Source organism: Macrotis lagotis, chromosome 1 (genome assembly GCF_037893015.1).
Source record: "Macrotis lagotis isolate mMagLag1 chromosome 1, bilby.v1.9.chrom.fasta, whole genome shotgun sequence".
NCBI classification, from domain to species: Eukaryota; Metazoa; Chordata; class Mammalia; order Peramelemorphia; family Peramelidae; genus Macrotis; species Macrotis lagotis.
Genome location: NC_133658.1, coordinates 905,743,560 through 905,760,433, shown reverse-complemented (window position 1 = coordinate 905,760,433; position 16,874 = coordinate 905,743,560). Strand labels below are relative to the sequence as shown.

At 48.5% G+C, this 16,874-nt stretch overlaps 1 protein-coding gene across 1 annotated transcript; it reads right to left on the bottom strand.

Annotated features, from left to right (window-relative positions):
- Nucleotides 1–2,270: 2,270 nt before the first annotated feature.
- Nucleotides 2,271–16,857, bottom strand: QPCTL (glutaminyl-peptide cyclotransferase like). Its single transcript, XM_074219267.1, has 7 exons — nucleotides 16,591–16,857; nucleotides 8,210–8,359; nucleotides 7,544–7,825; nucleotides 7,226–7,378; nucleotides 6,314–6,413; nucleotides 6,110–6,226; nucleotides 2,271–5,984 (listed from the first exon to the last, which is right to left on the bottom strand). The coding sequence occupies exons 1-7, from the start codon at nucleotides 16,840–16,842 to the stop codon at nucleotides 5,836–5,838; spliced, it is 1,203 nt and encodes a 400-aa protein (XP_074075368.1). The 5' UTR covers nucleotides 16,843–16,857; the 3' UTR covers nucleotides 2,271–5,835.
- Nucleotides 16,858–16,874: the final 17 nt, after the last annotated feature.

Sequence of the window (16,874 nt, the reverse complement as noted above, 5' to 3'; positions counted from 1 at the left end):
TGGCGCAGGCGCGTTGTCATAGCGACGGGAACCGCTGTCCCTTACCACGGGGCGGGGCCCAAGGTACCCATATTCCAAGAAGGGGAGCAGCTTTGGGGTGCGGGCTCTCCCCCACCCCTTGAAGGAGCGCTAGATTCGGAGCCAGAGGGCCTGGGTGTCCATTCCTGCCCTCTCCGTGCCTCGGTTTACTCATCTGTAGCCATGACAACCACAAAAACACAGTCCTAACACCTCAGGCTTCCTTGGTGCTTCAAGTTTGCAAAGCACTTTGTTTTCATTTTTTATTTATTTTTATTTAATTTATTTTTATTTTTTAGGTTTTCGCTAGGCAATGGGGTTAAGTGGCTTGCCCAAGGCCACACAGCTAGGCAAGTGTCTGAGGTCGGATTTGAACTCAGGTCTCCTGACTCCAGGGCTGGTGTTCTATCCACTGCACCAGGGTGGCCTTGGGCAAGCCACTTAACCCCATTTGCCATGCAAAAAATCTATCCACTGCACCACCTAGCCACCCCCTACAAAGCATGTTAATAGGAATGAGTCAAAGAGCACTCCTTAGCCCCCTTGAGGAGCTTCCAGTCTAACCTGGGGCTGGAGCTGGCAGAAGGGGCAGCCTGGGCACAGAGCCAGGCACAGCAGCACCCTCACCCACCCTGAAGCTGGGGCTGCTACCATCTCAAATTTACAGTGAAAGAAACTGAGGCAAGGGTTACATGACTTGTTCAGGGTCACCCAGCTAGGAAGTGCCCAAGGCTGGATTGGAACTCAGATCCAGACCCAGGGCTCTGTGCAGCTTGGCACCTTCTTGACATCTCCCTGACTTCAGTCTCTCTGCCTGCACAGGCCGCCCCGGGGTGGGTGCTCTTGGAGGACCTTCAGGATCTCTGAGAAGGGCCACCTGGCCTCACTCTGATGGTCTGGGTGGGTGACAAGTCCTCCCTGCCCCCTAAGGTGCCAGGGCTGGTCAAGTCCGGTCACCTAGAAGTCTTTCCTTAGCACCTGTTTCTCCAGAGGGAACAAGTCTCATCCCTCTGCCAGGAGCCCACCTCACTAGTGGGGGAGGAGTGGGGAAAACACTGGTCTCAGGATCGGGAGCACCAGGGCCCTCGCTCACTGTGGCCATCCCCTCAGCCGCTGGATACCAGGACCCAAATCTGTGATTTTGTGACACCCTTGGAGGCAGCTGTCCTGTCCCTGGAGACTGCTGCCTCAATCAAATAAAGCACCCACTAAAAAGGAGACATTTATTCAACTGCCCCAGGGGGTTAGAACTTTGGGCTTGGAGTGAGGAAGCCCTGAGTTCAAGACTGCCCCCTCATCACTCAGGAGTTGTGTGACTCTGGATGTTTCCCTTCTGCTTGCCTCGGTTTCCTCATCTGTAAAACAGGAGTTGTGAGGATCTGATGGGATCATCCTTGTCAAGTGCTTCCAACAATACCTAACACACAGTAGGTACTCCAGGTTAGCTATTAGCATCATTCTTGGGGCATACACCACCCACAGTCATGGCCAAGGGCTGGGGGAGAGCCCTAACAATTAGCCAAGGCTCCTGTGAGAGGAAGGGGATGGGCCATCCTGTATCAGCCACAGGGCCCAACTGGGCTGGATCTTTAGTTCAATCGGCATTTATTAAGTACCTACCATATGCATTGGGGTACGGTACAGTCCCTGACCCGGAAGAGCTCCCACGATGCTAATGAAGGTTATGACATGGACACACAATGAGCAGACAAGAAGAGGGAGGCAGAGCACTGTGCACCACCTACCTGGTGTCTGGGAAGGATCTCAGGGTATTGGGGCACCTGAATTGGGCTTGCTGTGCCCAGGTGGAATCAAGACCTGCCCGGCAAGTGGAATGTCACATGCAAGGGACACCAGGGAGTCATTGAAGCCACTTGAACAGAGGCAGCATGGGTATGAAATCATCAGATGTGTGCCTTAGAAGATCCTTTGGTGCCTGGTCAGGGATGGACTGGAGTAGAGAGAGGCTCAGCCAGGAGCTTTGAGACCTGATGAGGCCTGAACTGGCCCTCCTGAGCATGGACATTGTGGCAGTGCCTTTGACAGAAGGACAAGAAGAAAGGGGGCGGGGATGGGGATGGGGAAGGAAAACGAGCTCCTTTGTAGACCTATTAAGCATGGCCTACAATGGGTCCACACAGGGTCAGTGTCCAGGGAGCAGCTTTGGAGAGAGCCAAGGACTAACTTAGCTGGCAGCTGGTCATCTCAGCCTAGAGATGCTGCCAGAACCATGGGGCTGGAGGAGGCTGGCAGAGCAGGCATTCTTAACCTGTGAACTTTTGTTTTTAAAATAACACTTGGAAGATTTAAATATAATTGGTTTCCTTTGTAATTTTATTATTTTTAGTTTTTGCATTTTAAACACAATTCTGAGGAGTCCATAGGCTTCACCAGATTGCCAAAAGCATATCCTGGTCTAGAGAGGAAAGGAGTCAGGGCAGGGGCCAGGCAGCCAATGGTGCCCATGATTCCACAGAGGGGATTGTGGGAGGGTCAGGAGGAGGACCAGAAGAAGATGGTGAACCATGGAGCAATTGGGTGTCTCTTGAGAAATGGACTTGAAATTAGTTTTGCAAGTTGAGAGTGAGTAGGAGCTAAGGCAGTGGAGGTAAGGAGACTGAAGTTTTTCCTGCTGAGATGGGGGATGTGACAGATGTTAGACAAGAGCCTGAGATGGGGAGATCAGGATCTATTTTTAGCAGATGAGAGAAGCTGAAGATTATGGTAAGAGATGGGATGAATGGGGTCAGTGGGAACATGCCTTTTCCTCAGGAAACAGAGAAAAGAAGAGAATGGGAGTGGGGATGTAGAAGGGCTTAGGGAGAAGAGGGAGATCATAATGGGTGACTTTTCTCAGAAAAGCATGGGATGACAAGGGATGAGGTCGAAGTCTTGAGTTTCACCACTGCCAATGTGAGGGCAGGAGGCAGGTGAGAGGGTGTCAGCCAAAATAAGGCATGCAGCAGAGGGCCCAAGAGAGTCATGAAGGGGTATGTGTCCCCAGTCAGCCCTTGGTTTCATGGGAAGAGTAGCAGAGAAATGGGGGAACAACCCAGAATCAGGGTTTGGGGAGCTCCTCAGACACAGGGGGGCATTTATCACAGGGCCTGGAACCCAGTAGGCGATTACTAAATGCATACTGGATGAAGAAAGGACACATCAGACAAAAGATGAAAGGTACAGGATGGCGTCAAAGTGAATTTTAGATCTGGTCAAGATTGCGAAGGGTGGAAGGAGAGGCAAAGGATGACTGATGGTCAGGGAATGTTCATGTTGTGGAAAATGTCTAGGAGTGAGGTAGTGGAAAGGATGCAAGGAGGGGAAGCCATTTGGAACAGGTAGTTGAGAGTCCTGGACCTCAGAGGTCACAGAACTAGAACTAGAAAAACCCCATAGAGGATATTAGCTCAACATTTTACACAGAAGGAAGCCAGGCTATAAAAAGTAATGGTGAGATAAAGGGAGAGGGTATGCCCCTCCGCAGGGCCAGCTGGGCTGGGAGGCGAAGATGTATGAGGGAACATCACCAAGTCCAGGGCAGGGGGACAGAAGCAAGGGAAGCAAATGCTAAAGAGACTTTGAGAATGGAGAGGGCTCAGCATCGAGAGTGGGGGATGCATCTGGACAGGACGTGTGCTCGGTTCCACAGTCCCACTCAGGAGAGTTGCTGTGCTGGGCCAGATTGCCAGTGTTAAAAGAATGAGAAAAATAATAAAACAGGCTTAATAATCCTCATAAATGTATGTTATCCTGCACAGGTGTCAAAGGGCCACCCATCTCACCGTTCACCCACTAGGGAGAGGCAATGTAGTTTTAATTCTTGCCTCAGGCATTTCCAAGCCAATCCAGCAACTGTTTATTAAGGCTGGAATACAGACAAAAATGGAAAGTAGGTCCTGCCCTCACAGAGCTTACACTCTGACAACATGCCACCATAAGTATATTCAGGATCATTTAAGGAGGAGGAAGGGAGCACTAAGAGTTTGGGTTCAAGTCCTACAGCATGCACTTGTGGAACCTTCTTGAGCCTCAGTTTTCTCATCTGAAAATACCATAGTATGTCTCACAGGGCTCTTTGGGGGGGGGGGGCATGAGGCAATGCAGCTGAAGAAATCTGTAAGCCTTAAAACACTGCAGAATGTCAGGGTCAGGAAAGGGGGCAACCACATGTGAGTTAAGCCTAGAAGGAAGCTGCTGGGGATTGGGGGGGGGGGGGGAGAGCATTCTAGGCCCTTGTGAAAAGGCCCAGAGATGGAAAACTGAAGGGCACATTCAATAGGCCAGTTCGATCGGAAAGAAAAAAATATATGATCAATGATGGGAAATAAGCCTGGAAAGGCAGACTGGAGCCTGCTTGTGACAGGTAGAATGTGATGCTGGAACTGTGGGGAGCCAGAGAAGCTTCTTGAACAAGGGAGTAAAGATCGTTTTGGCAGCTGGGCATAGGATGGACTGGAAAAGGGAGAAAGTGGAGGCAGGAAAACCAATGAGCAGGCTGTTGTGACTTTGTGATCCCATGGGGCCTGCCTGACCTAGAGTGGTGATCTTTGGAAGCCAACCTTATGATTCTGGGCAAGTTCCTGAACTACTCTGACCCTCAGTTTCCTTCCCTGTAAGATGGAGTCAGCATTACTTGTTGGACTGCCTAGAGGGTGGTCTTGAGGCTCATGTTTCAGGTGCTCCTCTCTAAGGAGCCTGTTACAAAGGGAACGTCTTGCCCACAGCTGCTGCCTTTCTGCAATTGCCAATCCTGACCTGGAGAGGACCCTGGGGAGGAAAGCCAGGGCCATTGTGGCCCATGTGCCTCTCACCTCCAGGGACAAGCCCAGCTTGGGGTTCTAAGGCTGTTGGAAACCAGCCGACCTCCAGGGATGCCCTACTGACTGTGCCCCAAGGGTGACAGGAGCCCCGTCCTCTAAGGCTGGTGCCCTATGGGAATGGTTCAGCATAGGAAGGAATTAGTGAATTCCGAGGGTCTGAGAGACACTACTTATTACACTAGGAAGCTAGAAATTCTTCACAGTCAAAAACCCTGTGGGTCTGTTTCCTCAGATGTGAAATGAGGCTAATATGAGAGCAGAGCTTGTGAGCCTCAAAATGGCCCCTCTTACTAAGTGATCTTTGGCCTAGAGGAGCTTAGGAGAGGCTGCTCAAGGGAATGACAGTCACAAGAGCTAGTGGATCCACAGCACTCTCCATTTGGATACGTGTTACCTCCTAGCATGGGCTGGGAAATGGAATGGAGGGCTCTCCTGGGACATTATCATCATCCTTGCTTTACAGATGAGGAAACTGAGGCCCAGGGAAAGCCAATGACTTTCCCAGGGTCACACCAAGAGTAAGTGTGTGAGTCAGGATGGACCTCAGGGTTTCCTGACCCAAGTCTGGCAGCCTGAGCAGGTGCCTCCATCTGCCCTTCCTGGAAGGCTCAGTTTGGGGGCCACCGGCTGGCTGCTGCCCCTCTCCTCATGACCTGATATTTTCTTATCTGTTTACAAGCTGCATTCCCTGCAAAGAAAGTGAATTCTCTGAAGGAGTTCCTTTCCCCTCCTTGTATCCCCAGGTCCAGCCAGGTTCACAGTAGGCGCCTATTAAATGGTGGCTTGCCCTGGCAGCTCGCTGAGGCAGGCCCCTCAGATCGAATTAACAGAGCCGGAGAAACGAAAAGGAAGTGTTTTCTCACAGTAGCACTTTTGAGTAATCCCTGAGAGTCACAGTCTGGCTGTTCCTCCCCCACCATTGTCTGGAAGGGCCCGCTGGTGTCTCTGGGAGCTCAGAACTAGCCTTGTTCCGGGGCCAGGAGTCAGGTGTCCAAGGTTAGTGGAGGCCCAAATACTCAGCGAGGAAGATGGCAAAGATGCGACTGAGGTTGTGCACTGTGGGGGGATGCAGGTTGGCTTCAGTGTCCGCAGGTGTATGCCAGACAGCAGGGAAGGGTGTGGGGATGAGGTGCAGAATGGGTACGCCTGGAGAGGCAAAGAGAGTAGAGGGCCGTGAGGTCAGCTGCCCGGGTAGGGCCCAGGCAGAAGCCACCCTTTGGCACCAATGAGGAAGCCAAGATCAGGCCAGGGAGCTGGGGACACATACCCACCTCTTCGAAGGAAGGGGATGTGGTCATCATCCACGGACCCATAAGGTGATCCTTGCTGGAAATACATCACCTCCTGAGGATGGGATGCCAACAGACCCAGTCGGTGAAGCCGCTTCTCTGCAGAGGCAGAGAGGAGGAGGAGGGGGTCAGAGAGAGGTCCCCCTCAGGAAAGGTTGTTCCCTTCCTCCCCCTGTCCCCCATTACCTATTGAACTAAGCCTCTGGAACCAGGAGGCTGTGCGGGCAAAGTGACTCTTAATGATGGGGTCACGGGCTCCCAGCAGGTCTAGGAGGACAAACATTTCCTGAGACAGAGGAGGGGGAAAATGGAAAAAGCATTAGCTCCCCTGGTCAGGAAGGGCCTGGATCCTCCACAGAGCCTCTGTGCCACCATGGTCATGCAGAACAAAGTGGGGAGCTACCTGCCTCACTAGTGGTTCAGTGATTCCCAAGTGCTCCAGCCCTGGGCCTTTAGGAAGCTAGCAGGAAAGCCTCAGGATTAGGAGTCTGCCCCCCCCCCCCCCGTACTGATGGGTCAGCTCAGGTCAAGTTCCTGCAGGACACCAGAAGGCAAAGCCAAGGCCCAGCTCCACTGAGGCTGTCTGAGTGGTCTGGACCCAGAAACTGACCTCTCCCTAATGCTGTCCTTCCCTACATGCCTGTGGCCTGGGTGACCCAGTGGGGAGAGTGCTAAACCAGGATCAGGAAGACCTGAGTTCATATCTAGCTTCAGACACTTAGGATCTCTTCTGCAACCTTGGGTAAGACACTAATCTCATGTGGCTCAGTTTCCTCAGCTGTAAAAGGGGGATAATAGTGCCTGCCCCTCCAGGTTTGTGAGGATCCAATGAGGCCATATTTATAAAGTATTCAATACATAAGGTTCTTAAGGTTCACTCCCAGCCCTACCCAAAAATCAGGCTCCCAGGAAAAGGATTCTGGCATCCCACCCAATTCTAGCCCACCCCCAACTTTGAGGCTTCCCTGTATTCCTCCTGGACAGGAGCCCAAAGGAAGAGACCCAAAGGGAAGGATGCTGAAAGCCAGCCTGAGGGTGCTGGGGAGGGGAGAAGGAGAGCCGGGGTTGGGGATCCCCACTCTCACTCTAAGCACTCACAATCGACTGAATCTCCGAGATGCCATTGCCATGGGGTGTCTGTTCCATATGCTGAGCCAAGTGACGGGACCCATAGAGAGAGTCATCTGGCCCCCACTCCTTCAAGGCCTCCTCCCCATCCAGAAAAAGGAGCTGAAGGGTCACAGGAGCCCCCTGTGCAGAGAAACTGAAGAGCCATCAGGAACAGAAAGGGGGTAGAGGTTACCTCTTCCTTTCCACCTCCCCCCCCAAACCAAGTTTTAGCAAGGAATATTCCCTGATTCAGAAAAGCCTCCAGGCTTATCCCCCCCCCCCCCATTTATCTCTTGTTCTTATTACCTGGTTCTTAGAATGGTGGAGTTGAGGGTCTAGGGCACGGGCTAACTCAAGAAGCAGAGCGCAGGGTACCGCAGAGTCTGTGGCACCCTTGAAAGGGGGTGCACCTGGAGGGAAGAGCTTGGAGTCGAAGTGGCAGGCCAAGGTCAAGCGACGAGAGGCTTTTGGGGACAGTGTGGCCACCACATTGGCAAAAGCCACAGGCCCCAGTGGTGTCGGGGCTGAGAAGGCATCCACCTCCACCTGCCAGCCAGCACCTAGAGCCCGGAGCTCATCCTCCAGAAACTGTGGGTACAGGATGGGGGCTTGGAAGGCTAGGAAACCTGGGTCCTGTTAGGAATCTGGGGGATCTAGAGGGTCAGATGCTGGGTCCTGCTATAAATCTGGGGGAGGAGGGCCTAGTGAACCAGAGATCTGGGTCCTGACTAGAAATCTGGGGAAAAGAGCTGGGAGGTTTTCGACTTCTGCATCCTGAATGCAGGTGGGGAGGACTTGGGGGTGGGGTGTAGTAAGGACACTTAAGTTTCTCCAATAGGTCAGGAAAGGAAGGTGGGCCCAGAAGTCCAGGATGCCTAGTAGTAGGCTTTGGGTCATGAAAGGAACTAGGACATTTAAGATTCCTTGCCCCACCCTAGTCCCTCTTCCCTCCCAGGATCTTCTATTCCTTACCTGTCGGACCTTCAAGTTCCCAGGACTGCCTGGCGTCCTTTCAACCAGTAGGGGCTGAAGGTATTTGCCCCAGAGGCGTTGGGGATCCAGTTGTTCTAACAGTGCCCGAAGGTGGACTTCAGGGAGGCTTCGGGATGGCAGGGATGGGGACTGGGAAGAGAACAGCCAGGCCAGGGACTGAGAGCCAGTCTCTGGGTTCCCTCCCCATCCCCCTCCTCTAATCTGCCTCCCTGAGGCCGTCCTCTGCCCACACTATCTCTAAATGGCCCCCACAATCCGAAGCATCATAGACCCTTAGAACATTAGGAAGCACAGAATGTTGGGACCCTAGAACTCTGGGAATCAGGAAATGTTGGAACATGAAAAGTCATAGAACGACACAAGAAATGTGGGATTTCTTTAAAGAAACTGCAGAATGGAGAGAAGGGATCCATAGGACAAAAATTCACAGCAGCCCTTGTAACAAAAAAACTGAAAATTGAGGGGGTCTGTGACATCATCTGCAAAATGTCCAAACAAATGACCTACATATGTAATGGTATTATCAGGATGATAAAGGATGCTCACAGAGAAATCTAAGATTTGTATGAACTGATAAGGAGCCAAGTGAGCAGGGCTGGGAGATTCATTCATTCATTCATTCATTCATTTTTAGGTTTTTGCAAGGCAAATGGGATTAAGTGACTTGCTCAAGGCCACACAGCTAGGTCATTATTAAGTGTCTGAGGCCGGATTTGAACTCAGGGACTCCTGACTCCAGGGTCGGTGCTCTATCCACTGCGCCACCTAGCCGCCCCTTAGGAGATGAATTTAAACAGTGACTCCGACAATGTCAAGGAGAACCACTGTGAAAGCACTTAAGAACTCAGGTCAAATCAATCCATGACCAGTCCTGACTCTGGATCCCAACACTCCCAGTGTGTGAATTTCCTTTCTTGATCTTTCCCCATGACTGGAACACCCTCTCCAACTTCCCCTGCCTTCCTTCAAAACGCAACTCAAATCCCACTTTCTGCAGATCTTTCTGGGTCTTGTCTGTATATTGTCTTGTTGGCATTGCCCCCCCCCATTAAAATATGAGCTACTTGAAGAAAGAGACCCTGTTTTTGCCTTTCTTTGTATGAAGCACACAGTAAATATGTTGACTGGCTGATCATATTTGGTTGCAAGGAAGGGCATTTTGGGGTGGGAGGTAGGCAAGAGGGAGGTCAGTAACAAGTGAAAAAATCATTAGTGAAACTTTTAAAAAATGGACCGAGAACAGAAAGCAGTACAGAATTAGAATGAGACAGGACAAATCTGAAACTAAAGTGTTGAATTTGAAAACACACACACACACACACACACACACACACACACAACCTGAGTTGAACATAATAGACTTGTATTTCATTTTCTGTCCTTTATACGTGATAATGCTCATGTCTATTCATTTTATAAGACAAATTTTTTCCCAAAAGGATAACAGAATTTTAGAGTGATAAAAGTCCATGAATAAGTGTTCTGAGGTTCTGTGAACATTGGAACCTTAGACGTGAGAACATCAGAGATGGAACTTGGAACTTGACTCAAAAAGGTTACTAAATTCTGCATACCCCTAATACCCATAAATTCTGCAATTTTGCTACTTGACTTACACCCCAAAAAGACCAAAGAAAGAGAAAAAGGACTCATATGTACAAAAATATCTACAGCAACTCCTTTTATAATGGCAAAAGACTGGAAACCAAGGGGATATCCAGTTCTTGGAGAATGGCTAAACCAATTATAGTATGTGAGTGTAATACAATTACTGTATCATAAGAAATGGTAAAATAGACAGTTTCAGAGAAACCTGGGAAGACTTACATGAACTGATGCAAAGTGAATACAAGTACAACCAGAATAAAACAATTCCTATAAGCTTGGCAGCACTAGAAAAAAACAACATTGAAAGATTTTGGGACTGTGATCACTGTGATGACAAATGGAGTCTGCAGAGCTGAAGATGAAACAGCTGTCCACCTCCTGATAAAGAAGAGATAGACTCAAAGTGCAGAATGAGATGTATATTTCAATAAAGATAATGGTGGAATTAGCTTCATTTGACTTCTCTTCCTTCCTTCTTCCTTCCCTCACTCTCTCAAGTTTAATGGGAAGGAGAAATAATTAATACATAACTAATCCACAGTCAATTATTGTTTGATTAGTTATTTAATTAATGGTTAAGGGAGGTGAAAGCATGTCAGAGTTGAGAAAGGACATAGTTCACTGTCCAGAGAAGGAAAAAACAAAGAAGTCAGGAATATCACTGAGAAAGGAGGGAAAGAAGTAGGACTATGTAATATATCTGAGCCCTTTGGGAGGGGGGATGTAGCTGAAAAGTAAACAGCAAAAATAAGTTTAAAAAAAGTAAACAGTTGTTTAACCACCTAGAAATGATGATACCAAATCATCCATGAAGGAAAGGAGGCAGTAGATACAAGGTGCTCTTAGTGGGGCATCAAGAGTGAGCTGAACATTAAAAGGAGTCAAGGATTTTATGAGGGGAAGATGAAAAAGGGAGAGCTTTCTGGGGAAGGGGAACAACTAGTACATAGGCTCAGTGATGAATGTCACATGTGAGCAACAGCAAGAAAACCACTTTGGCTGGATCTCAGAAACCATGGAAAGGAGTAATGTAGAATAATACTAGGAAGGTACAGAGCCAAGTGGAAAGGACTTTAAATGTCACAGGAGATTATATTTCATCCTAGAGATAATAGGGAGATACCAAAGGGATATCGTGACCAGATCCACAATTTGGGAAACTTCTTTTAGAGGCTGAATGGAGGCTGGATTAGAGAGGAGGCAGGGATACCAGTAATAAGGCTTGCAAGAGGACAGGTGAGAGGTGAGGAGAACCTGGACCAGGGTGGAAAGAAGGGACATCCGGGAGAGATGTGGAGGTAAATTAGGTTTGGCAACTAATGGTGCCAGTGAGAATCAAAAGCTAAGGATGACACCAAGGTTGCAAAGCTGAGTGAATCAAAGGATGTGGTGACCTTGATAAGAACAAGGAAATTCAGAAGAGGATGGGTTTTAGGGAAAAAATAATGAATTCTATTTTAGATACACTGAGTTTGAGGTAGTCATGGGACATCCAGTTCAAAGGTGGCAATACAGATCTAGAATCCAGGCAAGAGAATAGGGCTGAGTATATATCTGGGAGTCATTGTAGTATGTATGTCATAAAATAAGCAAGAAAAGAGTAGAGAAAGAAAAGAGGTCAGAATTTAGGAATATGCAAACATTTGGAGAGAGCAATGAATGAAAATCCAACAAAGGAAGCTGAGAAGGAGTCAGACCAGTAGAGGAGAAGTTGTAAAGAAGGAAGACAGGTAAAGGGATGAAAATCCAGGAAGCACAGTGATTCATCAAGAAGATGGTGACCCACAGAGCCAGTACCTACAGAGAGGTCAAGAACAAAGACCATTTGGAAAGAGTTGCCGGAATTGAATGAGGAGATTAAACATGATCACAGAGAGTTTAGAAAAGAGTGGAAGCACTAATGTGGACCATTTTTTTCAGCTTTTTCAGCAGCAAGAGTCAGATCTATTGAAGGTTCTTTAAGGATAGAGAAGATTTGAGTAAATATTTGCAGGGAACCAGAAAGAAGTAAATATGGAGAGAAAAAGATTAAATTTGGGATATCAGGAGGAGGGGGGGGAAATCTACTGAAAAAGATGGGAGGAGAGAGGATAGGCCTTGACAGGGAAAATGGTCACCTCTTCATCAGAGATTCTCTCACCTCCAGAATCAAATACAAACTGGTCTGTTTGGCATTTAAGACCCTTCTAATCTAGGCCCTTCCTACTTTTCCAGTCTTCTCATAACTATTCTCCAACTTATACTCTACAGTCTAGTGACGCTGGCCTCCTGACTGATCCACAAACAAGACATTTCATTTCCTGATTCTGAGAATTCTCTCCCCCAGTCTGGAATACTCTCCTTCCTCATCTCTGCCTCCTCACTTCCCAGGCTTCCTTCAAGTCCTTGCCAGAATCACACCTTCTACAGCATGGGTAGTGAACCTTTTTTCTGCCAAGGATCATTTGAAAATTTATAACATCAATCGCCTGCTATATTCAGTCAAACATTTAATTCACCCTAAAAAGCTATCAGATTTATTGAATTTCTAGACAGGCCTTCAGTGGTCTTAGCAATGCCACAGCAATATAGCTGGCAGGTCCCCTGCTCAACAGGAAGCCTCTCCTGATCCCCCTTAATGCTGATGCTCTATCCATTGCACCACCTAGTTGACCATGCCATGTATTTACTTTGTATATACATATATTATGACCTCTTTATATAAACATATATATTTTAAGTGCTTGCTCTTCCTCTTAGAATATAAACTCATTGTGAGTACAACTCACAGAGCTACACCTTCCTTTGGGCCCTCATCACCTCACCAAAATCATTTCTCCTCTCAGGGGGCAGCTGGGCGGCGCAGTGGATAGAGCACCGGCCCTGGAGTCAGGAGTACCTGGGTTCAAATCCGGTCTCAGACACTTAATAATTACCTAGCTGTGTGGCCTTGGGCAAGCCACTTAACCCCATTTGCCTAGACAAACCTTAAAAGAAAAGAATACGAAAAGATCATTTCTCCTCTCACTGGTCTTTCTGATTTGGGTCTCTCCTCATTTGTCTATTTTAGGGCTGGTGCTCTGTCCAAGAGGAGTGGATGCTGGCTATGAGAAATGGCCAGCACAAAGGCAAAGAAATGGAGAGATAATGTGTTGGCTACTTGTATACCGATAGGCATTGCCACTTTGTATATAGATACATATTTATTAACTTGATATTATATTTTAGAATGTTACTATTAAAATTTCAGACTTTTGGCTTTTCACAAAGACTTTTGGATGAGGCAAGTAGGTGGCACAGTACCAGCCCTGATGTCAGCAGGATCTGAGTTCAAATCCAGCCTCAGACAGTTAATAATTGCCTAGCTTTGTGACCTTGGGCAAGTCACTTAACCCCATTGCCTTAAATAAATTAAAAAAAAATTTAAAAAGGCTTTTGGCTTATTTGACTACTTGACTCCCCCACATAGTGAGTGGAGATTGTTTCCTTGTATCCTCAGGTCCTGTTACATAGTGATTACTAAATACTCATCAATCTGAAAGGAAATGAATTGTCCCAGGGACCTGTGCTAATTAATATTTTTCATCTATTATTTCAATAAAAGCATAGATGACGTCCTAATCATATTATAGATGACAGTCAGGCCCCAAGAAGATCATGAAAGCCTGTGATATAGGACAGAATAAATGAAAGGCAGTAAACAGTAACAGGTTCAAGGTATCAGCTTCAGAAGTCTAATATGAGGAAGGGGAGGCTAGAAGGAGGTTGAACTGAAGAATACCTGGGAGATTCAGGGGCCTGCAAGCTAAGTTGGAATATAAAGTTGGGGGGGGGGGGGCTCGGACAACCAGTGGTTATGTTATAGATATTTTGCCCTAGTCAGATGAGAACTGGAATACTGCATTCAGGTATGGATATCACATGTTAAGAAGGCCCCCAATACACATTCAGGAGAGGATAATCAGAATCCCAGATGAGCCCTGAGATAAAGATAAAGACAGGTTGAAGGAGCCAGTGATATTTAGCCTAGAGAAGAAAAGGCTCAGGGGGTTACATGAGAACTGGATCCTGTTTGATTCTAGAGGAAAGAATTAGAAAGTCTTGGGTCTGCAGAGTCTTTTGATGAGACTGTAATTTTGGGGGGGAGTAGAGAGGCATCCTGGGAGGCTAAGACCCCTGAGTCTGGCTTTAGATCTGGGGTTAACTTGGATCTCTTGTCTAAATGATCTTTGAAGGTGTCCAAAACTCTTATTTTATCAATGGGAAAACATCCACCCATGGAGGCGAAGATCACAGGAGGCGGTGGGGAGGGGGGGATCCTCTGGCTCGTATATCATTGGCATTCTAACATGACTCCAAAGCCATCAGCAGATGGTCACACACCTGTCAGCTCACGGGTCTGGAAGGAAACTGGGCCTTTCCTTTAGGGAGGCTGTGGTCTTCCTTCTGAGACCACTAGGACAGATGTGAGGGTGGGGCCAGAGGAACATCAGTGCTGGGGAACTGGAAACCACCCAAGGGGGCAGAACCATATTGGCCACTAGCTGATGTGATGAGTTTAGCTGGCTCTGGTTGGGCAGAAGGAGCCTAGCCCGGGGAGAAAGGCCCAGCAGTCCATCTATGGAGGCACAAGCAAGGGAGGAAAGTCTCATCATAATTTCATAGGCAGTCAAATAGGTTTAAAACCTCAGAATTTGGACTACTAACTCAGGATTTTCCATGGGGAAAGAATCGCAGACCCACCTAAATAGATATAGAAAAGCTGGACTCGGTCTCTTAAGAATCAGGGGTCTTGTAGATGAGCTTAGAAAAGGCTTAGTTAGGGGACAGCTAGGTAGCACAAGGGATAGAGCACTGGCCCTGGAGTCAGAAGGACTTGAGTTCAAATCCAGCCTCAGACACTTAATAATTACCTAGCTGTGTGACCTTGGGCAAGTCACTTAATTCTATTGCCTTGCAAAAACAAAAAACAAAAAAAAAAGGGTTAGTTAACCATATATATGTACATCTATCACTGTCAGTTGGGTCTTGGGAGGTAACTTAACCTTACATGTCTAAAGAAGTATGGGACTGAAATATGTGGACTGTTCCTCCAGTCCGAGGCCCCTAACCTTGGCATGATACTGACTACAAACCCTCACTCCACATATCCAATTATTTGCCAAATCATACCATTTCTACCATTGTATTCCTCTATCTGACTCCATTTTTCCACTCTGAAAATTCCCACTTTACTTCAAACCCTCATTACCTCTCCCCTAGATCTAACAGCAGATACTAATGAGTCTCCCTACCTCAGGTCTGTCCCCGTTCCAGTCTATCCTACACCTTACTACTGCTGCCAAGTTATTTCCCTGAAGCACAGTTCTGACCATGTGATTCCCCTATGCATCCCCTCCAGTGGCTGGTTTCCTACTGCCCTTAACTCCGCTGATTAGCTTTAAAGTCTTCCCTACCTGTTCCCAGACCATCTTTCCAACCTCACCAGACATCACCCTCTTTTGCAGTCTGCAATCCGGCCAAGCTGGCCTTCTGTTTATTTCCCACCCTCATCTCCCATCTCCATGTTTTTGTGCTTTGGCTTTTCTCCCCCTCTCCTGCTCCATAAAGGGCCTTTTTACATTTTGGATGGTTCAATTAGATATCTGTTTTATAAATACATACTATTATATACAACAAATGTAAAATTTATAACTACAACTATGTACAAGTTAGGCCAGTAGAGATGATCCCGTTCTTTGTGCTTTTATCCCTATGCCTAGCAGTAAAAACAATAAAATACTTGGTTACTTTACCATGAATGGTGGTGTTGGTCTTCCTTGGATTAATGTGTGTGTGATCTAGTGTCCTGTGTGATCCAGGTCAGTGTTCTCTGAATTTATCCTTGGGGTGTGTGCTCAAGTTTCAGTCTCCCATTGGAGGGGAGGGAGTTATCTTGAGGTTAGGGGTGAATAAGGGTGAGTGTATGTAGAGAGAGACGTTAGTCTTTCCTAGACAAGTAGTGGCCTCTCAGTCTGGTAGATGGATCTGTGTTGGAGATGTCAATCTCCCTAGAATCAGTGATGGGTGTCAGGCTCATCCTACGCTGCTGAATGGGGGAGAGGGGGCCAATCTCTCATAGATAAATGGGATTAGTATGGGAGTGGTGAGGTTAGTTTCTAATGAGTTAGTGGGAGATTGAGTGGAGACTATCAGTCTCCCATGGATCAATAGGGGAGATTTCAGTCTGTCTGTGGGGGGGGCATTATTCTCTGGTGGAATATTGGAGGGTAGTGCCACTCTCCCATAAGTCAATAGGAGGGTCTGTTTATTAGTCTCCCATTGGGGGGGATGTCAGTCTCCCTTAGGTTTGTGTGTGGGGGAGCATCATTCTCTGGTGGAATACTGAGTGGTGGTCTCAGTCTCCCATGAGTGGGCAGGTGTCAGTATCTCATGAGTCAGTGGTGGGGTTTCTGTCTCTCATGGGTCAGTGAGGGGGGTGTAATAGTCTCCCAAGGGTAAGTGAGGAGGGATGTCAGTCTCCCATGGGTCAGTGGGGGGCATCAGTCTCCCATGGGTCAGTGAGGGGGGTGTAGTAAGTGAGGAGGGATGTCAGTCTCCTATAGATCAGTGGGGGGGAGCGTCAGTCTCCTATAGATCAGTGGGGGGTGTCAGCCCCCCACGGGTCAGTGCGGGGCGTCAGTGTCCCACGGGTCAGTGGGGGGCTGTCATCGGTCTCCCATGGGACGAGGGGTCCCGGGGTGCTCTGGCGCCGGCTCCCCGCCCCCTCTCACCTGCAGCTCGGGGCCGCCATCGCTGCTCCTCCTCCGGGCCGCGGCTCCTCCGGCTCCTCCCCCCTTCCCTCCCCCCCCTCCCCCCGGCGCCCAGGCCACGTAGAGCCCGGTGACCAGGGCCAGTGCCACCAGCAGCAGGGGCAGCGGCGGCCGCAGGCGGGTCTGGGGCGGCCTGGCCGGGCCGCGCTCCACGCTCCGCCGCCGGGCTCTCGCCCCGCCGCCTCCGGGGCCCCCTCCGTGGCCTTTCCGCATGGTCCGGGTCCTGCAGAGCAGCCTTCGCGCCC

What these genes read in the sequence shown, in the direction of transcription:
- QPCTL (XM_074219267.1), bottom strand. Translation starts at nt 16,842, where the DNA reads ATGCGGAAAGGCCACGGAGGGGGCCCCGGAGGCGGCGGGGCGAGAGCC. An exon ending in TCTCGGAGATTCAGTCGATT is followed by an intron (nt 6,414 to 7,225) that starts GTGAGTGCTTAG and finishes CCTCTGTCTCAG; the next exon opens with GAAATGTTTGTCCTCCTAGA. An exon ending in CCAGAGGCTTAGTTCAATAG is followed by an intron (nt 6,227 to 6,313) that starts GTAATGGGGGAC and finishes CTGCCTCTGCAG; the next exon opens with AGAAGCGGCTTCACCGACTG.